The sequence below is a fragment of the Haliotis rufescens genome, unplaced genomic scaffold (genome assembly GCF_023055435.1).
Source record: "Haliotis rufescens isolate VD_foot unplaced genomic scaffold, xgHalRufe1.0.p SCAF_48, whole genome shotgun sequence".
NCBI classification, from domain to species: Eukaryota; Metazoa; Mollusca; class Gastropoda; order Lepetellida; family Haliotidae; genus Haliotis; species Haliotis rufescens.
This window is the reverse complement of record NW_025964201.1, coordinates 1,374,923-1,399,141: the sequence shown is the minus strand read 5'-3', so window position 1 is coordinate 1,399,141 and position 24,219 is coordinate 1,374,923. Positions and strand designations below refer to the sequence as shown.

General features: G+C 43.9%; 1 protein-coding gene across 2 annotated transcripts; it reads left to right on the top strand.

Annotated features, from left to right (window-relative positions):
• Positions 1 to 60: 60 nt before the first annotated feature.
• LOC124117653 (WD and tetratricopeptide repeats protein 1-like) lies at positions 61 to 23,557 on the top strand. Of its 2 annotated transcripts, XM_046479633.2 has the most exons (14): positions 61 to 453; positions 2,176 to 2,259; positions 4,346 to 4,392; positions 4,803 to 4,914; positions 6,433 to 6,620; positions 7,394 to 7,618; positions 8,957 to 9,042; positions 12,428 to 12,628; positions 13,347 to 13,515; positions 15,244 to 15,426; positions 17,294 to 17,529; positions 18,148 to 18,316; positions 18,933 to 19,125; positions 20,962 to 23,557. In XM_046479633.2, exons 1-14 carry the CDS (start codon positions 406 to 408, stop codon positions 21,148 to 21,150), a joined length of 2,130 nt encoding a protein of 709 aa, XP_046335589.1. In that variant the 5' UTR covers positions 61 to 405; the 3' UTR covers positions 21,151 to 23,557. The 2 variants fall into 2 exon arrangements, with proteins under 2 accessions (XP_046335589.1, XP_048239411.1); XM_048383454.1 differs by lacking the exons at positions 61 to 453; positions 2,176 to 2,259; positions 4,346 to 4,392; positions 4,803 to 4,914 and adding an exon at positions 6,040 to 6,045.
• The last annotated feature ends 662 nt before the right edge of the window (positions 23,558 to 24,219 follow it).

Here is a 24,219-nt window from a genome sequence, read left to right as displayed (position 1 = left end):
TAATTCCTCTAGAATGACCGCTGAGTAAACGTTATTGTTGTACCAACAGCCACAAATGAGTAGCCTACAAAATTACAACTTCCGGTTTTGTTCTGTAATGTTTTGATTGACGTTTTTACAGATTCTTTAGAGGGGCAATCATCAACGCACGGGGGGTGTCGTGTTGGGATTTGTTTACAAGTTAATTCTTTGCTTTCATATGTAGTCGATAGATCCTGTCAGTTGAGCCTCTGTACGTAGGAATATCTTTCGTACATCACTGAACAGGAAACGTCAGACTGCGCCAATCACTCATGCGTAGATAGTTTTGTTTACAAACATATTACCACGTGAACTACAATGGTTGAAGCTATAATACTTCTTACCTGATGTGAACGGAGACATTTTCACAGCTATTATACCATTATGAACACCTCATGGGCGCTCAAGAGGAAATTCCAAAGAGAAATTGATGTGAGTAAAATGACTTAAACTGTTGTGGGAATTTATCAGTATCAACTATATGCACGGAGACTTTGTGATCTGTGTTTGTTTGAGACGTTTTGAAACAGATAAGTTGCAGCAGCATTCATCAGGAATGTAACTTAACCCTATTCCATACTATTTAGATTTCCCATCAGATTGTCTCTGCTATGCACAGGGAGGTCTGTTAGCCATAGTCACTTCATTTAAGCATGGGTAGCTTTCTAAGTCAGACCCATTTCTTAGATTTTCAAGTACAAAGTCATGAGGCATTAGGTTGCCCTGCCAGCATCTCCCGACATGGGTACAATGTGTGAAGCCCATTTCTGGTGTCCCCGCCGTGATATTGCTGGAATATTTCAAAAAGCGGCGTAAAACCATACTCTCACTCACTCCTTATCGCATGAAAGACCCATCTTCCTATTCACATCATACACTCACATTGACAGTATGTTTTGGGTGTGCTTGTATGAAAATGTTACTGATATTTCTTTTGTTTTCAATAATAGACCCTCTTGAGCAATAAGATTACAAGCAGCATTAATTGATTATTTGGAGACATGGTTTAGTTTATTTATGATAACCTTGAGTCTGATGCTAATTATATAATGGCCACACACTATTTGCTTGGAGACCACTTAGTTTGCAGTTGAGGCAAAATGTTGTATGCGTTAACACCTGTTACCATAGTTATGTGTCCTGACTTTTATTTTTGGCATCACAACGTTCAAGGGGCAGTCAGAACGTTCCCAGGCTAACTTACTTGTTGATGTGGTAGGAGAAAGATATTCACGGAGTAGTAAGAACAATCCTTCTGAGGATGATTTGACGTAACAATTTAATGATTCCATCAGGATATTTTCCTGTGTTCAGCTTAATGTGGTGGTGCACCCTAATTGTGTCCATTCAGAAGTGAAAGTAACCACAAAGTTACTGCAAATGACTAGCACAAGTTAAAATTCAGCCGGGTCGTACATATATTTTAGTCAATGCGTTTAGACTCTCATGGCACTGCATTGGTATCAGTGAATTGGAATTCTGTGCCTTCCTGTTATTGTCTCAAGCTCAAAAGTCCTTGATGGTGAAATTCTTCTCCAAACCAAACTATATCAACACAAAATGTTCAAAATTTTATGTAATGTTTCCTTGTCCAATGAAAGTCACCATTTCTTGATTATGACTGTGGCTTTCAATCTTGAGACCTCCGAAGCACAACCTATTGTGTACACAAGATCATGGTCATTTCTACAATTGTTGGAGCTCTTGTAGTCATCTGTTCTTCATGATGCAATATGAAGATGTTTTACCCCTTATTGTTTTCATGATTACACAATGTGTCTTCTTGGTCAACTGGCCTGTCTGTTGTTTGCAGGTAGATTCATGATAGATCTCGGTACAGTTTTTTCCAAATGGAGTAAGCCAAAATATGACACTGCCATAGAAAATTAGCTTACCGTTTGATGAAATTGTTTTATCTTATAACCTTGTTGAGGATTGTTCTGACTTATCTGCGAATGTCACTGTCCTTCCACATCTACAGGTAAGTTAATCTGAGAAATAACTGGCCCCCGTACAGAAGCTCCACACACATTGCAGAGAGTAGTGGATGTGTCAAATATGGTATTGGATGAACCTTTATCTTTTGTGATTAATGTGCTGAAATATATTCTTATCTTAAAAAAGTTGTTAGGTAACTATATTTTTTTCTTACAGGAGAAAGTTCACACAGGTTTCCAACGTGTTCTACAGGTCACCCCAGATTTGATAAATCGACTTGGCTTGGAAAAGGAATTAGAGGTATAATTTCACAATTCTATTTAATAGAGGTTATCACGTGAGTGTGTTTGGGGATGGTAAATATCCTGCATTAGGAATACATAGTGTTTATTCCTAATACAGGATATTTACTATCCCCAAACACACAAGCGTGATAACCTCTTTATCATGTAATGTCATTCTTTAATTCTGTCCTTTAAAATTGCGTTCCCTCTCTCACAAACATTACCGAAACATTGCGAGTTTTCCTGGAATGCGCGCATTAATATGTATTACGTCACAGGGTAAGTGATGTGTCAGTCGGACAGTGACAGTAGCTAATATAGTTCCAACTGAAATCTGTTTGTTATACAGTGGCGAAGCAACATATACGCAAAACAACAGTTGTTTTTAATTGCCTTTCGCAGCAATCCATCGGTCTGTCCGCTAGAGTAACTGCCCTTTGTCAAAGGGAAGCTACTCTAACCCTAAGGGAGGCCACGTTCAGACGGTGTTGACAGTCAGTCTGTCCTGTCATAACGTTAAGAAGTGTAGTCAGATGTACACACAGCGACAAAACGAAACAAGGTAACAATTCAAACATATTTCGGCTAGATCCAACTATTTTAATTTGTGGAGAATGTTTGAAGCCGCAGAGGTCTACAAGCACAGATATGGCTACTGATCCCGCTTTGCTAGGCCCCGTTCCCTCGCAAAATTGTTTCGAAATTTATATCTCCAAAGTTGCCAAAACTTATAAGATGCCCTATGTACGTCACAGTTAGACACTGATTTTCAGTATATTAGACTGTTCTTTTGATAATGATAGCAATTATCCCTGTAGTTTATCCAGATTCCCGATGGTTAATTCTGACTCGATCGCTGAATGTTGAGGGCGACGCCATGTTTGTTTATAAACAGTGAAAGTAGTCCCTACTTGACCTTTGATATTTACATCTCTATCTGCATATGACCCCAACGGATATCGTTTTTATCCGTTGGCTTTATCCTGCTGAGAAACCTACCCATTATATGATAAAGAGGATTTATTTGTTTTTGTTGACAATTACAAATACAACAACATGCCCTGAAGTGATTCATCTTTGGGTCGACGGCTTTCTAACCATGCTCACAGGTTCAGAGCATCAAACTGTATTCCCTGCACCTAATTATTATGATTATAGGTGAAAATGAAATTGTTGTTATTTTCTATATCTGTCACTTCTATGTTATTGTATTGTAGGTTGTATTGTTCCTGATTGTGTTGTATTGACCCTGATTGTGTTGTATTGACCCTGATTGTGTTGTATTGTTCCTGATTGTGTTGTATTGTTCCTGATTGTGTTGTATTGACCCTGATTGTGTTGTATTGTTCCTGATTGTGTAGTATTGACCCTGATTGTGTCGTATTGACCCTGCTTGTGTTGTATTGTTCCTGATTGTGTTTTATTGTTCCTGATTGTGTTTTATTGACCCTGATTTTGTTGTATTGACCCTGATTGTGTTGTATTGTTCCTGATTGTGTTGTATTGTTCCTGATTGTGTTGTATTGTTCCTGATTGTGTTGTATTGTTCCTGATTGTGTTTTATTGTTCCTGATTGTGTTTTATTGACCCTGATTTTGTTGTATTGACCCTGATTGTGTTGTATTGTTCCTGATTGTGTTGTATTGTTCCTGATTGTGTTGTATTGACCCTGATTGTGTTGTATTGTTCCTGATTGTGTTGTATTGACCCTGATTGTGTTGTATTGTTCCTGATTGTGTTGTATTGTTCCTGATTGTGTTGTATTGTTCCTGATTGTGTTGTATTGGCCCTGATTGTGTTGTATTGTTCCTGATTGTGTTGTATTGTTCCTGATTGTGTTGTATTGACCCTGATTGTGTTGTATTGGCCCTGATTGTGTTGTATTGTCCCTGATTGTGTTGTATTGGCCCTGATTGTGTTGTATTGTTCCTGATTGTGTTGTATTGTTCCTGATTGTGTTGTATTGACCCTGATTGTGTTGTATTGTTCCTGATTGTGTTGTATTGACCCTGATTGTATTGACCCTGATTGTATTGTTCCTGATTGTGTTGTATTGACCCTGATTGTGTTGTATTGACCCTGATTGTGTTGTATTGTTCCAGGGGCACCAGGGCTGTGTGAACTGCCTCGAGTGGAATGAAGACGGCACGTGAGTACCTACCATCACATTCAGAATGAGGACAAAGTGTTTTTGTTTATGTGATACTATTAATAATAAATATTTAATAATAATAATATTTAAGTAGATTTCATTCCATTTTAGTGACCTATAAATTTATATATATATATCAAGGCAACATTGCAATATTTCTACCATGATTTTAGAACATACTCAGTTTTTATAGGCCAGTCAGAGTTATCAAAACCAAATAACCACCTCTGACCGAAAAACACCCATGATTCACTGGTGCATGTTCTGTTACACATTCAATCATACATGATTAAATCAACAGGTAGCCTTGCTCCTTGTATCTAACAAAGTCGAAACCATGACTCTTATTGTAGTGCTGATTTGATAATTAGGATAAAGCCGGTATAACAGATTATTTGTGTTAACAGGCGGCTAGCAAGTGGCTCGGATGATGTTCAGGTGATCATCTGGGACCCGTTCCATCATCGCAGTCAGACTACAGTGAGAACTGGCCATCAGGGAAACATCTTCTCTGTCAAGGTGAGAACTGGTCATCAGGGGACCATCTTCTCTGTGAAGGTGAGAACTGGTCATCAGGGGACCATCTTCTCTGTGAAGGTGAGAACTGGTCATCAGGGGACCATCTTCTCTGTGAAGGTGAGAACTGGTCATCAGGGGACCATCTTCTCTGTGAAGGTGAGAACTGGTCATCAGGGGACCATCTTCTCTGTGAAGGTGAGAACAGGTTGTCAGGAGACCATCTTCTCTGTGAAGGTGAGAACAGGTTGTAAGGGGACCATCTTCTCTGTGAAGGTGAGAACAGGTTGTCAGGAGACCATCTTCTCTGTGAAGGTGAGAACTGGTCATCAGGGGACCATCTTCTCTGTGAAGGTGAGAACAGGTTGTAAGGGGACCATCTTCTCTGTGAAGGTGAGAACAGGTTGTCTGGGGACCATCTTCTCTGTGAAGGTGAGAACAGGTTGTCAGGAGACCATCTTCTCTGTGAAGGTGAGAACTGGTCATCAGGGGACCATCTTCTCTGTGAAGGTGAGAACTGGTCATCAGGGGACCATCTTCTCTGTGAAGGTGAGAACTGGTCATCAGGGGACCATCTTCTCTGTGAAGGTGAGAACAGGTTGTAAGGGGACCATCTTCTCTGTGAAGGTGAGAACAGGTTGTCAGGAGACCATCTTCTCTGTCAAGGTGAGAACAGGTTTTCAGGGGACCATCTTCTCTGTTAAGGTGAGAACAGGTTGTCTGGGGACCATCTTTTCTGTTAAGGTAAGCATAGGTTGTCAGGGGACCATCTTCTCTGTCAAGGTGAGAACAGGTTGTCTGGGGACCATCTTCTCTGTTAAGGTAAGCATAGGTTGTCAGGGGACTATCTTCTCTGTTAAGGTAAGCATAGGTTGTCAGGGGACCATCTTCTCTGTTAAGATAAGCATAGGTTGTCAGGGGACTATCTTCTCTGTTAAGGTAAGCATAGGTTGTCAGGGGACTATCTTCTCTGTTAAGGTAAGCATAGGTTGTCAGGGGACTATCTTCTCTGTTAAGGTAAGCATAGGTTGTCAGGGAAGCACCTTCGGTGTCAAGGTGAGAACCAGTCATCAGGGAAACATATTCTTCATCTAGGTGAGAACAGGTCGTCAGGGAAACCTCTTCTCTGTCAAGGTATGTGTTCCGACATCGTGATATGGGTGGCAGTTGTGAAGAATAATGTATTAATGACATATAATACCTGAAAACGTTGGCCCACCTGCTTAAACATCGTGTGCTAAGAGATGAACATATTGTTGGGTTTGTATTATGGAAGATTTGTGATCATGTCTCTGAAGTCTTTAATATTGACTATAAGTAACAGCAGGCCCTTGGCAGGCTGTTGACTTTCAACAATTGGACAGTCCTCTGCAATTCTCCTTACCACTGGCAAAAGGACTAGCTGTTAATTGAACTCTGTTCTTGGTTAGTAAGAGATTTGAAATGGTTCTTTAGGAGAGATTTGAATTGCTTGTTACTAAGAGATTTGAATTGGTTGTTGAATCTGAATTGGGTGTGCAGTTCCTGCCCAACTGTAACGACTCCATGGTGGTGACCGGAGCAGCGGACTGCAAGATCCGCGTGCATGACCTCAACCTGAAGGACACGACGCAAGTGTTCAGCTGCCACGCTGGGAGGGTCAAGAGAATCGCCACAGCACCCAATGTGCCCTTCATGTTCTGGAGTGCTGCTGAGGACGGCACTGTCATGTGAGTTGTCGATGATGATTATTATCATTTATATACTGCAGGAGATTCTACATTTTGGCTACAAAAGGCAGTACAATCATTGTGTTGTTATCGTCATGTGTAGCAACAGCATAATCAGTCAACACTCCATGCTGCGCAAGTACAGGGCACACAACCAGCTGGTTTGTAGTTGTGCAGACAGACAGATGTCCTGAACCAGAGTTTCCGTTTCACACATGCTCATTAACTTGTTTAACATTATTAGGGATTAACCTTGACCTTAAAGGAGGACAAGGAAGAGGTTTGAATGTATTGTATTTTGTATATCAATGTTAAAATGTTTAAGTTATAACTTATGAAATCCAAACTTGGAACAAAGTAACAATTCCCCCCAATTTGCTTCTCAAGGGCTGTTTGGGGCACGGGTGGCCCAGTCGTCTCAGGCGCCAGGATTTGCTGTGCATAGATGCGCCCTTTGTGCCTGCCAGAAACCTATCATTGTGGGTTCGAATCCCGGTTCACCCCGATTGTGTTTCTAGGTTTGTCAGCACCATAACCATACTCGTGGGTTTCACCGAAGTGCCACACGTCTGAGACCTGCATCACTTCAGGCTTTCCTCCCACATTAAGCTGACACGCCGTGATGTAACTGGAATACTGTTAAAATTGGTGTTAAATGCAACTCACTCACTCACGCACTCAAGGGCTGTTTGTGTGGAATCCTAGATTCATCCCAGGTTCCAAATGCCTCTCGTCTAATGTTCGGTACATTGAATTTTCTCTTGACATTACAGGCAGTTTGACCTCCGCACCCCCGAGTCGAGTCAGAATAACCCCCGGAACGTCCTCATCAACCTCCTGGCTCACATGGGGGAGTATGCCGAGGCTAAGTGTATCTCCATCAACCAGCTGCGACCGGAACTCATAGCCGTGGGGGCCAATGACCCCTATGTGCGAGTGTACGACAGACGCATGCTGACCTGCCGTAGCATGAAGTTCCCTGGAGACTTCAACAACAGGTGAACACATATGCTGCTCCATCGTCAGGATGTTCACACTGTTCCTCAGTTACCCTGAGTATTACATTATAAGTTGTAGCAGGATCATGAGGGTTCTTGCATTGGTTTTTATTCATGAGCGGTACATGGGGTTTTATGCGTCCCACGTTAGATTTTATACCACGAGCCTGGTCCTGCTACAACAAATTTATATTACCAACATATTTTAATATGACATTAAAGAGAATTAAAACAAATTCAAAATTGATTGAAAACACCTGGTTGATTGAGCAGAGGTTAGCTTGTGCTTTGTCACGTTGACAAAAAAAAGAAAGTGTGCAGCTTTTTGCTTGGAAGCAGGATATAAAAGACTATATTTTGCTTCTCAGAAATCCATGTGCAGCCTGACTTGTTCGTCGTTGGGTATAAGGGATTTATTCACCCACTTAGAAATTTATTTCCCTCCAAGGCAGCATACACAATTTTTTGTCAAGATCACTTGGACCAATCTGAGGCATGTTCAGGAGGGCGAGCGACCTCGTGAGAGTACAGTGAGGCAATATCACACCTTTCTGAACGGGAGCTGCGTACTCGCTCTCGCGGCACAGCATCCAAAATGGCGTCGCCGGGGATCAAAACAGCCATGTCCACATTTTATTTCATCACAAGTTTGATGGGTTCATACTTTGATGTTCATGATAACAAAGTGTTTATTTTTATTATTAGTTACATGTCCCTGTGCTGGACCAGACAATCCAGCAGTCGACATGAGCATCGGTCTGTGCAATGGGGATACAATGACATGCATCACCCAAGTCAGCGAGTCTTATCACTCGATCCTTACGGCAAACATATGGGTTGCGGAAGACCTATTGTCTACCCTGATCATCACGGGTCAATATATTGAAAATGCAAAAAAAACTTTTTGATGGTAGATTCGGTTAGCTGTGTTCAACAGCGCACGCTCGCGTAATATCGCTTGCGCCCGCCCTCCTGAACAAGCTCAGTTCTCATCATTCGGACATGGAGGTGTGATAAAGCTATTTGTGAGACTAACCTGACTGTCATGTAGAAGCAAGCAGCCAGTCTACTCACTTCCTGCATGGGGCCTGACGGAGCATGCAATAACCAGCCAATCAGATTCAGTTTGCAGACATACATGTTGTTCAAAGCTGTTCAAAGTTTCCTTCTACTGCTAGTTATTTATCTAATCAGTTATATTGGCTCTGCAAGTGACTTTTCTTAGGGTCACAAATCAGTTACAACTGATGATTGCACTGTGCTGGTATTTCCAGTGTGGGTGTGTCACAGTGACCTGTGTGTAAACTAGGTCTCCATCATTCCATGCTTGCTGTACAGATTCCCATGGGAGCATCCACACCTGGAGCTGATGGACGGGGAGGACTACACCCTGCCTCCTGGCTGCGTCAGCTTCTATGTTGCAGGTACACCACCCTGGCTTCCTACATTCCCAACCATGGCTACCTGTATACACTGCCCTGGCTTCCTATATACCCCACCCTGGCTTCCTATATACCCCACCCTGTCTTCCTACATTCCCAACCATGGCTACCTGTATACACTGCCCTGGCTTCCTATATACACCACCCTGGCTTCCAATATACCCCACCCTGGCTTCCAATATACTCCACCCTGACTTCCTACATTCCCAACCATGGCTACCTGTATACACCACCCTGGCTTCCTATATACACCACCCTGGCTTCCAATATACCCCACCCTGGCTTCCTGCATACTCCACCCTGGTTTCCTATATACACCACCCTGGCTTCCTATATACACCATCTGGCTTCCTGTATACAACCCCCTGGCTTCCTATATACACCACCCTGGCTTCCTATATACACCACCCTGGCTTCCTATATACACCACCCTGGCTTCAAAAATACCCCACCCTGGCTTCCTATATATCCCACCCTGTCTTCCTATATACACCAACCTTGCTTCCTATATACACCACCCTGGCTTCCCATATACACCACCCTGGCTTCCTATATACACCACCCTGGCCTCCAATATACCCCACCTTGGCTTCAAAAATACCCCACCCTGGCTTCCTATATATCCCACCCTGTCTTCCTAAATACAGCAACCTTGCTTCCTATATACACCACCCTGACTTGCTATATACACCGCCTGGCTTCCTATATACCCCACCCTGGCTTCCTATATACCCCACCTTGTCTTCCTTTATACCCCACCCTGGCTTCCAATATGCCATACCCTGGCTTCCTATATACTCCACCTTGGCTTCCTATATACACCCCCCTGGCTTCCTATATACCCCACCCTGTCTTCCTATATACCCCACCCTGACTTACTATATACACCACCCTGGCTTCCTATATACACGACCTTGGCTTCCTGTATACACAACCCTGGCTTGCTGTGTACCCCACCCTGGCTCCCTACATACCCCACCCTGGCTTCCTATATACCCCACCCTGGCTTCCTATATACCCCTCCCTGACTTGCTATATACACCATCCTGGCTTCCTGTATACACCACCCTGGCTTCCTATATACCCCACCCTGACTTGCTATATACACCCCCCTGGCTTCCTAAATACACCACCCTGGCGTCCTGTATACACAACCCTGGCTTGCTGTATACCCCACCCTGGCTTCCTACATACCCCACCCTGGCTTCCTACATACCCCACCCTGGCTTGCTATATACCCCACCCTGGCTTCCTACATACCCCACCCTGGCTTCCTATATACCCCACCCTGACCTCCAATATACCACACCCTGGCTTCCTATATACACCACCCTGGCTTCCTATATACACGACCTTGGCTTCCTGTATACACAACCCTGGCTTGCTGTGTACCCCACCCTGGCTCCCTACATACCCCACCCTGGCTTCCTATATACCCCCCCTGGCTTCCTATATACCCCTCCCTGACTTGCTATATACACCATCCTGGCTTCCTGTATACACCACCCTGGCTTCCTATATACCCCACCCTGACTTGCTATATACACCCCCCTGGCTTCCTACATACCCCACCCTGGCTTGCTATATACCCCACCCTGGCTTCCTATATACCCCACCCTGGCTTCCTACATACCCCACCCTGGCTTCCTATATACCCCACCCTGACCTCCAATATACCACACCCTGGCTTCCTATTTACCCCATCCTGTCTTCCAATATACACCACCCTGGTTTCCTATATACAACATCCTGGCTTTCTGTATACACGACCCTGGCTTCCTACATACCCCACCCTGACCTCCAATATACCACACCCTGGCTTCCTATATACCCCATCCTGTCTTCCAATATACACCACCCTGGTTTCCTATATACACCATCCCGGCTTCCTGTATACACCACCCTGGCTTCCTATATACCCCACCCTGACTTGCTATATACACCCCCCTGGCTTCCTATATACACCACCCTGACTTGCTATATACACCCCCCTGGCTTCCTATATACCCCACCCTGGCTTCCTATATACCCCACCTTGTCTTCCTATATACCCCACCCTGGCTTCCAATATACCACACCCTGGCTTCCTATATACCCCATCTTGTCTTCCTATATACCCCACCCTGGCTTCCTATATACCCCACCCTGGCTTCCTATATACACCCCCCTGTCTTCCTATATACCCCACCCTGACTTGCTATATACCCCACCCTGGCTTCCTATATACACCACCTTGGCTTCCTGTATACACAACCCTGGCTTCTTATATACCCCACCCTGACCTCCAATATACCACACCCTGGCTTCCTATTTACCCCATCCTGTCTTCCAATATACACCACCCTGGTTTCCTATATACAACATCCTGGCTTTCTGTATACACGACCCTGGCTTCCTACATACCCCACCCTGACCTCCAATATACCACACCCTGGCTTCCTATATACCCCACCCTGGCTTCCTATATACCCCACCCTGGCTTCCTATATACACCCCCCTGTCTTCCTATATACCCCACCCTGACTTGCTATATACACCACCCTGGCTTCCTATATACACCACCTTGGCTTCCTGTATACACAACCCTGGCTTGCTGTATACCCCACCCTGACCTCCAATATACACCACCCTGGCTTCCTATTTACCCCATCCTGTCTTCCAATATACACCACCCTGGCTTCCTATATACACACCACCCTGGCTTCCTATATACCCCACCCTGACCTCCAATATACCACACCCTGGTTTCCTGTATACCCCACCCTGGCTTCCTATATACCCCACCCTGACCTCCAATATACCACACCCTGGCTTCCTATTTACCCCATCCTGTCTTCCAATATACACCACCCTGGTTTCCTATATACACCATCCTGGCTTTCTGTATATCCCACCCTGGCTTCCTGTATACACCACCCTGGCTTCCTATATACACCACCCTGGCTTCCTGTATACCCCACCCTGGCTTCTTATATACACCACCCTGGCTTCCTATAAACAAGGGATATAGCTAGATACAATACCTCATATTTATCTCTGTAGTTGGGATTAGGATTTGGGGATAAGATAAGCCTTATCTAAACAACATGGTAACATCAGATGACACACTACATGAGCCCACAGACAATCGGAGAATTTCTCTTCCCATATATCCTAGTGGCAGTTAATTTCTGTCACCATATGCACTGAGTTTAGACTGATGTGATGTTACACATGCATGTTGTTGAGAGTTTGGTTTCGCTTAGAACCAACAGCATTAGGATGTTAACATTCTGCACATCAAAAGTTTAATTACACCACCTGACACACACAATGTTCATCCACAAATATATTTCCTAAATCAACTTTTCCTGCATCTTGTGTACAGGTCACTTACCCCAGAAGCAGTCTGACTACAAGAAGAAGTACCGCACACTGGCGGCGACCTACGTGACCTTCAGTCCCGATGGCTCGGAGCTCCTGGTCAATCTCGGGGGAGAGCAGATCTACCTGTTTGATGTTAACAGGAAGAGGCAGGCCCAGAAGTTTGACCTGAGTCACTTCCTCTCCCCTAACGGAGTAGTCAAAGGTGGGACCAGTCATACTGAGATTGTTGAAATACAGCATGCAGTCTCTGCCAAAAGCTCTCTGAGTCGAATTGTCAAAACTCACCTGTTGACAACATTATGAAAATGTTTTAATGGTAACATATGGGCTATTATGGCGGTCAAGTCAGAAATGATTTTTCCTTGTATCAGACTTTGGAGAAGTAGCATTACGTCATGAGCATTGCTAGCTGGAAATGAAAAGGACAATCTCCTTGTGTTGAATAAATACTATAAACGTTTTATTTGTATGAGAGAACAAAGATAAAACTTTAAGTAAGTGAAGTTAATTTTCTTTTGTAATTATATCAATGTTCTTTGTAGTGTATGCACACATTAGCATTGTATGGATGTGGGGACATGGGTGGCCCAGTAGTCTAAGGTGCCACAATGCTATGTGCTGAGTTGTGTCCCTTTGGCACACCAGAAACCTATGATTTAGGGTTCGAATCCATTTTGTCCTGATGTGTTTAGATTTGTCAGCACCATACCTGTGCTCGTGGGTTTCACCGAAGTGGTAAACATCTGAGACCTGCATCACTTCGGGATTTCCTCCCACATTAAACTGACACACCAGGATATAACTAGAATACTATTAAAAGCGGTGTTAAGCCCAACTCACACACATTGTATTGATGTAGTGATTGTGTGTAGTTACTGACGTCTGATGAATGATCCACATCCTGCGGTTCCATGTTCTAGAAGCAGCAGCCGCAGCAGCATGTTCCCACACCAATGGATTCAGTTTACATCGAAATGGCACCACCAACGGCGTGACGAACGGTGTAACCAAACACTCGGTGTTGACGTCGTCAGCGGCCTGTGTAGCTGCCAGAGACAGCGACGATGCCATGCCCAAAACAATTAAGAGGTACGGAGGAAATTATTATACATGTTTATACTTGATTGATTAATAATATACTGAACGTATAAGAAACGTCACCTCAAGTAACATTGCATGAAACGTCATTTAAATATCTGGGTAATTTTTGTCAAAGTTTCTAAAATTTAACTTTAACTTGTCCAGAAAAATGCAATTTGTTGATAAAAAAACAAAGCAGATGACAATAAAACCGATTGCCCAAACGCATCACGGCAACAACCATGGTAACCTGATGCACGTGAGTTACGTGCAAATTGAAATGCATATGCGTTCCCCCATTTCTTGCCCTATAAAAACCCACCCAGATCGGATACCATTCATTCGTTATTGAATTGCTACCACATGCCAAGATTGACAAGAAATCAGCGACATCAAGCCTTGGACGATTGCAAGCTGGACAAACCGCCCGGCAAGTAGCCAATGCATTTCAAGTCCACGTAAGGACCATATACAGGCTCCAGCAACGGTACTGGACCACCAACACTACAGATGACAGACCCCATAGTGGAAGACCAAGGGTCACCACCCGACGTCAGGATCGTCAGATTGAGAGACAGCATCTCAAGATCGCTTTGTTACTGCTGCGGAAACTGCTCGACAGACCATGGGGACACACCAGTGACACATTAGTGTGGACATTGTGTGCCACTGATTGACGCTGCAGCCATTAATGCACATGTTGGACACACGAGATACTGACTTGTGATGCCATTTTCTTAGAGACTAGTGTTGTGTTTCACTTTAAGAACATTTGACACTTTAATTTCAACCTTGAAGATCAGTTTTGCCAAGTTTCATCTTTTTGATATGTCTCAAAGTATGTTTACAGTGTTTGGACAAATAAGGTTTCTCATATATCTATCCATGGTGACGTTTCTTTTGCAGTTCAGTATACATGGCATGAAATCAAATTCTGATGTTTTGAATATTCTTGAATGTACTATTAATTGAAACAACATATCAATAATGATAATCAGGGGGCACGGGTGGCCCAGTTGTCTAAGGCGCCACGATGCTCTGTGCAGAGTTGCATCCCTTGCACACCAGAGTTCCATGCCAGAAACCTATGATTTAGGGTTTGAATCCCGTTTTGTCCCAACTATATTTCTAGGTTTATCAGCACCATACCCTTGCTCGTTGGTTTCACTGAAGTGGAAAGCGTCTGAGACTTGCATCACTTCGGGCTTTCCTCCCACATTAAGATGACACGCCGTGATATAACTGGATTACTGTTAAAAGCGGCGTTAAAACTCACTCACTCACTCACTCACTCACTGATAAGATCTGTGAAATTGGTGTCAAAAACAAAAACAGTATCAATGGATTATACAAATTTATTATATTAATTAATGTTAACATTGAATGATTACCCAGATATACAATGAACTCTTTATTATGAATTAATTATTGGGTACTCTTATCTGTTGCGCAGTTGTCAGATTTTTTACAATGAAGGTTGATAATACTTAATTTTGTTTATCCGACATACTTGTTAATCCTACATAATCCCGTGCATTGTTTGATAGGCATTGACGGATGACAACGTACAGACAATTTATGGATTACAACTTCTTTATTTACTGTAAAGGCTTCATTTCGGTATAGATCCTTATACTGTTGTCAAGCAAGGTATATAATCATATGCAGCCAACCATGTACTGACTGTACACAACATATTACATACTTTAAATAACAGTAAATATTTGACATTTGCAGACACAAAGCAGACACCAAGAACCTGGGTCCCCTGGTGGAGACACTTAAGAAACGAGCCAACAGTTGTTTTGAGAAAGAGCAGTATACCAAAGCTATCATGTTGTACAACCAGGCCATCGCCCGCGCCCCCCATGGGCCCGTACTGTATGGGAACCGGGCTGCGGCCTACATGAAGAGGAAGTGGTGAGTATCGGAGGCGACACACCCTCATCAGAGCTTTCCTTGCAGGGGGGATGGGGGGATGTTGCAGCCCCATCAGGGGAGATAACTAGCTCTGACACCAGTAGCTCGTGTAGATAATAGCAAAAAGTCTTTCACGCTACAGTCAGACCCAGCCGTCCCCTCTTCCCCCGTGTTTCAGCCGAATTAAGGGAAATGAGAGAGTGTCAAGTATACTGGCTTGGTCACGTTTCCGATGCGCATGTGCAGACCAGGGTGTGTTCGTGTTCTCTTTTTACTCTTAAAAAATATGTATTTATACTTATCCTGCCTTATACCCTAAAGCACTCACCTCAGCCAACCCTGCTCTCTCTGATGTGTTGCAACTTAAGATATCATCAGAGAAAATAAGGAGTGATTTGTTAAACTGGTTGGTGACGTGGTTCTCGTGCGCCGCTTGTGAGAGGAGTGACGTAGTTCTCGTGCGCCTGCGTGTGAGAGGAGTGACGTGGTTCTCGTGCGTGTGAGAGGAGTGACGTAGTTCTCGTGCGCCTGCGTGTGAGAGGAGTGACGTGGTTCTCATGCGTGTGAGAGGAGTGAAGTAGTTCTTGTGCGCCTGCGTGTGAGGAGTGACGTGGTTCTCGTACGTGTGAGAGGAGTGACGTGGTTCTCGTGCGCCTGCGTGTGAGAGGAGTGACGTGGTTCTCGTGCGTGTGAGAGGAGTGACGTAGTTCTCGTGCGCCTGCGTGTGAGAGGAGTGACGTGGTTCTCGTGCGCCTGCGTGTGAGAGGAGTGACGTGGTTCTCATGCGTGTGAGAGGAGTGACGTAGTTCTCGTGCGTGTGAGAGGAGTGACGTGGTTCTCGTGCGTGTGAGAGGAGTGACGTGGTTCTCGTGCGCCTGCGTGTGAGAGGAGTGACGTCGTTCTCGTGTGCCTGCGTGTGAGAGGAGTGACGTGGTTCTCGTGCGCCTGCGTGTGAGAGGAGTGACGTGGTTCTCGTGCGCCTGCGTGTGAGAGGAGTGACGTGGTTCTCGTGCGCCTGCGTGTGAGAGGAGTGACGAGGTTCTCGTGCGCCTGCGTGTGAGAGGAGTGACGTGGTTCTCGTGCGCCTGCGTGTGAGAGGAGTGACGAGGTTCTCGTGCGCCTGCGTGTGAGAGGAGTGACGTGGTTCTTGTGCGCCTGCGTGTGAGAGGAGTGATGTGGTTCTCGTGCGCCTGCGTGTGAGAGGAGTGACGTCGTTCTCGTGTGCCTGCGTGTGAGAGGAGTGACGTGGTTCTTGTGCGCCTGCGTGTGAGAGGAGTGACGTGGTTCTCATGCGCCTGCGTGTGAGAGGAGTGACGTGGTTCTCATGCGCCTGCATGTGAGAGGAGTGACGTGGTTCTCGTGCGTGTGAGAGGAGTGACGTGGTTCTCGTGCGCCTGCGTGTGAGAGGAGTGACGTGGTTCTCGTGCGTCTGCGTGTGAGAGGAGTGACGTGGTTCTCGTGTGCCTGCGTATGAGAGGAGTGCATTTTGGAAGTTTCCACCCCCTTACAGGACTGCCTGGTCTAGTGGTAGAGCATCTGTCTGGAGATCGGAAGGTCGGGGTACATCCCACACAACATACACCACATTCACAAACACACAAATAATCTTGAACGCAAAGTTATGCCCCATTTAAAAAGTGCATAATCATTTTAATTACTTAGGTTTGTGTTGAAGGAAAGTTTTAGCTCACGACAACCAATAGTGGGGCGTGATGCATTGTCCGGTGTCCGACCATTCACTCTTTACTTCATCTGGTTTGACAGAATGGATGGACACTAGAAATACGATGCTGATTTGGGAATACCTGGGAACCATTGTCTCTTTTCTCAAGTTGAGCTATTTTTTTATCCTGCACCATGTTTCCAGGGACGGAGACCTATACGCCGCCATGCGAGACTGCCACAGTGCCTTACGTCTTGACCCGAACCACTTGAAGGCACACTTCCGTCTAGCGCGTTGCCTGTACGAGCTGGCCTGGCCACAGGAGGCACACGAATGCCTGAAGCACTTCAAGTCCAAGTTTCCCGACTACGCCAAGAGCCACGCGTGTGAAGCCCTGGACAGGGACATAAAGGCAGCCATATTCTCATGGACAGACCCAGGTACAACTGGGCCTACTAAAATACAGAAATTGCAAGTTCTTCCTTGGTATTTGATTGGCTAACAAGCAATTTTATTTGTGTTTATGTTTCCATAAACCATAAATAAAATAGGCCACGCCCACTATTAGACTACTGTTTCCTGATTGGCTGGCAATAGAATGAGTGTTTTGATTTGCATTATGCGCCAAACGATGTCACTGATTTCATACTGCCGTATTTGTGTTTTGATTAAATAAGCAGTCTGGCAAGTTATTATTGTTTACATATAAATTTATAAAATTTGATTTAATAAATATTGAAGTTAATTCTTAAGATGATGCGCTGGTACTTTTCTTATGGTGATATATCATTCTGTGGTCATTAGATCTATCTCCTGCCAGCAGACATGTCAAGATATTTACAAAGTGTGGACAGTGAGAGTGAGTGATGTCGTGGTGTCATGGTGTCAGTACAGACTGCTGGGTCATGGGTCATCAACCACAGAAATACTACTTGAGAACACTTAATGTATAGCTACATTGTGTAAATGGGATTCCAAAGAAAAAAGTTTAAATATATTTTATAACAAAGTGAAGCTAGTTATTGGCATGCTGTGTACCTGGTGACCTTGACCTGCAGGTGAAGACAAGGAGACTGGCAAGGGGGATGAGGGAGCCAACCGCCGCCGCACACCCGTCATCTCGGACCAGGAGAAGATCCTCCGAGATGCAGCATGTGACTATGAGTATCGCTTCTGTGGCCATTGTAACACAACCACCGACATCAAGGAGGCCAATTTCTTCGGCAGGTGAGTGTAGAAACTGCCATAGATTATTAGACTGAAGCCAATATTACACTACTAGGGGGGAGACTCCAGGTCAGAAGTTGTTTAATCCTAGGGTTGAATTGGTGCCTTTGATTATTTTGGTTATTTTAAAAAAAATAATTCTTGCCTAATGTTTCATTTATGTTTCCTCCTGTAACTACATGTTACAACTTATTGAGATGTTTTTACTTTCGGTTTTGTAATTGAGCTGAGATTTAATTGATTGATGTATTAAGCTGACCCAGTGTAAAACCTGCAGCTACTAACATACAGCTTGGCAATAAGTACTTGGGACTAGGCATTGACATAGAAGCATGGTAGGGGATATATAGTGATGCATCGTGTGTATGTCTCCTTGCAACTCTTTTCTCTTTTTTTGAATAAATGACTTTTGCTATATTGTAATGCAGGATAAGTATACAAATGTAAAAAATATTTAGATTTTACTAATATTCTGTAATTAAAAACTTAAGAAACAGAAGTCATGTATCGGCCTGTACTTCAGTTCCTACGGTATTTGTAAGCAGAAATTTCTGCAGTTCAGTTAAATACAGTTTTGTTATTGATACCTTTTGTTTAACTCATTAATCTCTTACAGCAATGGTCAGTACATCGTTGCCGGATCTGACGATGGATCCTTCTTCATCTGGGAGAAGGAGACAACCAACATTGTGAGGGTCCTAAGGGGAGATGACTCTATTGTTAACTGTCTACAACCCCACCCCAACTCCTGTCTCCTAGCAACCAGCGGCATTGACCCCGTCGTCCGACTCTGGAGCCCAAAAGCAGAGGTAATGACCTTGAGTTTCCGGTACAGTTTCACAGAAGAGAAAATTAAGTGCCAGTTCAGTGAAGTACATCCCAAGAGTCTTTTCAGGGTCCTGTTCAAAGTGATCAGTAACTCATGTTATGTATCCTTGACTTATGCCGGTCTTGGAGCTAACGTTGCTCTGCGGAACTGGGCTGAGGAGTCTTTTCAACAAGTCGTCTTGTACTAAAACTCAGTTTTCTTACTATGTGTTTCTCAGTTACACAAAAATGGGTAAAATCTGTTGAATTTGTGTTGTCAAGGGTAATTGTGAAGTTAGCTTGCTTCCCTACCAAAAATATTTTTTGGGGGACAAATTCTGACATTTTGAAAGACCCAGGGAGGATCCTGGGAACTGGCATCTAGGATTATGTTGTGCGATTGTGTGGTCACAGCATGGGATTGTGTGGTCACAGCATGGGATTGTGTGGTCACAGCATGGGATTGTGTGGTCACAGCGTGGGATTGTGTGGTCACAGCGTGGGATTGTGTGGTCACAGCATGGGATTGTGTGGTCACAGCATGGGATTGTGTGACCACAGCATGGGATTGTGTGGTCACAGCGTGGGATTGTGTGGTCACAGCGTGGGATTGTGTGGTCACAGCATGGGATTGTGTGGTCACAGCATGGGATTGTGTGACCACAGCATGGGATTGTGTGGTCACAGCATGGGATTGTGTGGTCACAGCATGGGATTGTGTGACCACAGCGTGGGATTGTGTGGTCACAGCATGGGATTGTGTGGTCACAGCATGGGATTGTGTGGTCACAGCATGGGATTGTGTGACCACAGCATGGGATTGTGTGGTCACAGCATGGGATTGTGTGGTCACAGCGTGGGATTGTGTTGTCACAGCATGGGATTGTGTGGTCACAGCATGGGATTGTGTGGTCACAGCATGGGATTGTGTGACCACAGCATGGGATTGTGTGGTCACAGCATGGGATTGTGTGGTCACAGCGTGGGATTGTGTGACCACAGCATGGGATTGTGTGGTCACAGCATGGGATTGTGTGGTCACAGCGTGGGATTGTGTGGTCACAGCGTGGGATTGTGTGGTCACAGCGTGGGATTGTGTGGTCACAGCGTGGGATTGTGTGACCACAGCGTGGGATTGTGTGGTCACAGCATGGGATTGTGTGGTCACAGCATGGGATTGTGTGACCACAGCCAGGGATTGTGTGGTCACAGCGTGGGATTGTGTGACCACAGCGTGGGATTGTGTGGTCACAGCATGGGATTGTGTGGTCACAGCATGGGATTGTGTGACCACAGCATGGGATTGTGTGGTCACAGCGTGGGATTGTGTGACCACAGCGTGGGATTGTGTGGTCACAGCGTGGGATTGTGTGGTCACAGCATGGGATTGTGTGACCACAGCATGGGATTGTGTGACCACAGCATGGGATTGTGTGGTCACAGCATGGGATTGTGTGACCACAGCGTGGGATTGTGTGGTCACAGCATGGGATTGTGTGGTCACAACGTGGGATTGTGTGACCACAGCGTGGGATTGTGTGGTCACAGCATGGGATTGTGTGGTCACAACGTGGGATTGTGTGACCACAGCGTGGGATTGTGTGGTTACAGCATGGGATTGTGTGGTCACAGCATGGGATTGTGTGGTCACAGCATGGGATTGTGTGGTCACAGCGTCTGTGTTGTTTTTCTGCTCCAGACATGATTATTTTGCAGACCACTCTGGTCTTGTCTGAATACTGCTGACTCAGCATAAAACAATATCTACTCATTCACACATGCTAAAAATGAATTTGAGAATTTTAAGGTGCTGAATGCAAACTTTACTTTTTTTGAAGGATGGCAGTAAAAATGAGCGGGAAATTGACAACTCTGACGATGCAGCATCGGCCAATCAGAAGCGGATGAACGCAGATCCTCTGGAAGTGATGCTTATGAATATGGGTTATCGTATCACAGGGTTCCTTGATGTAGATGAAGATGACTCGGAACGAGGCGAGCAGCCTGTCAACTGTCGGCCTACCTGATCCCCTAGCATTGTGTGTCATGACGACCATGACAGCCACGTAGATACGAGCATTTCCCCGGGGAATGTGTCAAAAGTTCACATATCATTTTTAACATGAATCATTTCTTTGGTTGGTTATGGCTAGCTTGTGTTTGAAGCTGAACTCTCCAATACTGGAAGGCTTTTTCAAAATATCAAAAATGTGAATTTGCATAAGTGGTCATCTTTGTCATGTTTGTTTGTTTAAGAAAGTTCTGTTGTGGTCTGACACTGCAATGTGTGTTCGAGTGATTGCGGAAGAAAAACATCAATATTGGTTGTTTGCCAGGAATAATTAGGTTCTCAGTCTGATTGGGGCAGCTAAGAAATAATATTAGGTAGACTGACTCAAGTTAGTGGTCTGATGCAGATTTTGTTGCATTAAAACTTATTCTGTGTGATCTCCTGATTTTACCACTGGAAAGAAAGTGTACTTTCAGGTCATTGTACCTTAAATCCTGAAATAAATCCTTAGATAAACCCCTGCCTTGAATAAACGCCAGTGTGTTGACACACTAAACAAGAAATGCCTGTCTAGAATGTACTCTGGTCGAAGGCCTTCCAAAATGAGAGATATTTGAAAATTATTGTTTTTAAATTAAACGTCTGCATCAAATGGTCGATGGAGCCTGAAATAAATGTGTAGTGCTTATTTGGGGATTTACGATAGTTTCAATACTTAGGGACAGCAGTAAAATGAGTGGTAGGAAAGCATTGTTGTGACCAAGCCTAGTTCGGCAAGGGTGGAAACTGGACTTTTAGTCAGTTAACTCCCTTGCCTCGGGAAGATGGTACTCTCTGTCGACACAATCTCTACTTGCTTGGTTAACAGCAGGACATGCCCATGTTCATGGTTAGCATGCCTCACAGGTGTGTTCTAAACTGTAGGACTTCATAATCAGATTAACATTATCCTAGTTGTATGGTACAGATGATTGAATGTCAGCCATTAGGATTTGTCAAATGCTTTATTTATTAATGTAAATATTGTTGATAATTTCTGCAAAAATGTTTTGATGTTATATGCTTGTATCAGCAGAATATTTAAAGTATGATAGGTCAGAAGAAATTATGCACAGTTTTTTTTAAAGTATAGTTCTGATGATTTGTTAAGGTGGACAATCCTTTGTTGGGGGAAAGGTGTGTGCAGCATAGACAAAGAATGTCTTTAAACAAAATTAATTTGATTCATGTCGATGTTTGGTCTGATACGGACAGTGCCTGAGTAAAGAGAAGGTTTGGTATCATCACCTAACACAAAACAGCCAGCACCTGTGGGCCAGTGGTTGGATACTCTGATCTGGTACACACTGTCACTGAAGCTGGTCAATATCTAGGTTTAGACATGATGGTTTAACCTTGTGTTCGTAGTGTTAGTTTGTCTCCCTGCTGTCCCCACCGGAATTATTTCAGTAGGCTGTCAAATTTGTTGGTCTCAAACAGATTCTGTTGTGTTAATTGTTTTCTGAATGAGTATTATAATGGATGTGTTGCTACACTGGTTTAACTTGGGATAAGGGTTTGTTCACTGTGTACATCTGTATTTGTTTGCTGTCCCTGGGACAGACAATTAGTTTCTTGCTCTAAGGATACGCTTACCTGAACACCCCACGTTCTACATGTACGCAAAAACAGAATATAATAAGGTTACAAGTGTATGTTTTTAACCACCTCCTTGTTAGTAATTTTGTTCGAATTTTTTCAAGAACTTTTTCTAGTAAATCAGGTCTGAAGCTTTATTTGTAAAGATATGTCTACTTATTTGCTAGTAATTAACTTTATATGCATGGTTAGCAATCCATGAAACAAGAAGTTTGTTTGTTGTGGCCTTCTGTGGCTTCTGTGATATAAGTAAACACATCCACTACAAGTAGTTCCTGAAGTTAGAGTGGCCCTCGCAGAGCTTGTCAGGCCAATGACTCAGATCAACCATAGATAGTTTTTCCTGGGAATTTGTCTGCTTTCTGTTCATATATTTGAAACAAGGATTTCCACAGCATGTTTTGATCAATCATGATTTTGTGAAGATTACTTTATGAAACATTCTGGTAATCAGTTTGGTTTTGAAGGATACCTTGAAGTCAGGGTACGATATATATCATGGTACTTTGTAGCGATATGGTACACACCATAATATTTTATCTTCATTAAAAAATTTATGTTTGATTAAATTGAAAAGAGAAGGTTATTTCTTTTACAAAACAGCTCTTGGTGTGAAATGTGATTGTAGACAACACCAGGTCATGGTGAGATAGGGTGCACCGGTGGCCCAGTCGTCTAAGGCGCCGCAATTCACTGCCAGAACCTACGATTGTGGGTTTGAATCCCGGTTCACCCCGATAAGGTTTCTAGGTTTGTCAGCACCATACCCATGCTCGTGGGTTTCACCGAAGTGATAAACGTCTGAGACCTGCATCACTTCGGGCTTTCCTCCCACATTAAACTGACACGCCGCGAAATAACTGGAATACTGTTAAAAGCAGCATTCAACCCAACTCACTCACTTATGATGAGATAACGTGAGGGAGTCCACACTGCTTCGCGCCTCTCATCTTGCAGCTGTTCACGTACTGACTTCATCTGTTCATATGTTAATCAGTACTGAATTGTTTGATAGGTATTACTTAGAAGCTGACAAATGACAAAGTAGACACAAGGTATGGATAACAACTCAGTATTTACTGTAAAGGCGACATTTGAGTATAGATCCTTATACCAAGGACAACGCTTGCTTGACAACGGTATAAAGATGTACACCGAAACATCGCCTTTACAGTTAATAAAGAAGTTGTTATCCATGAATTGTGTCTACTTTGTTAATCAGTACAGTGAGTAAACTGTAAACCAACAGATGTGCAGATAGTTGACAGTTTGTGGTTGTGTTTGTGCCATTACGAGAAAAAAATGGATGAGCATGGCATGTATTGTGTTATTGTGTTATTACCCAGCTATGTACATTGAATAATCAGCACACTTATCTTGGAAATGTTTGTGAATGATCAAGGATGTTTGTTACTTGCCATTAGCTCCTATCAGGGCTGCTGGGGTC

What these genes read in the sequence shown, in the direction of transcription:
- LOC124117653 (XM_046479633.2), top strand. Translation starts at nt 406, where the DNA reads ATGAACACCTCATGGGCGCTCAAGAGGAAATTCCAAAGAGAAATTGAT. An exon ending in ATGCCCAAAACAATTAAGAG is followed by an intron (nt 13,516 to 15,243) that starts GTACGGAGGAAA and finishes TGACATTTGCAG; the next exon opens with ACACAAAGCAGACACCAAGA. An exon ending in TCTGGAGCCCAAAAGCAGAG is followed by an intron (nt 19,126 to 20,961) that starts GTAATGACCTTG and finishes CTTTTTTTGAAG; the next exon opens with GATGGCAGTAAAAATGAGCG.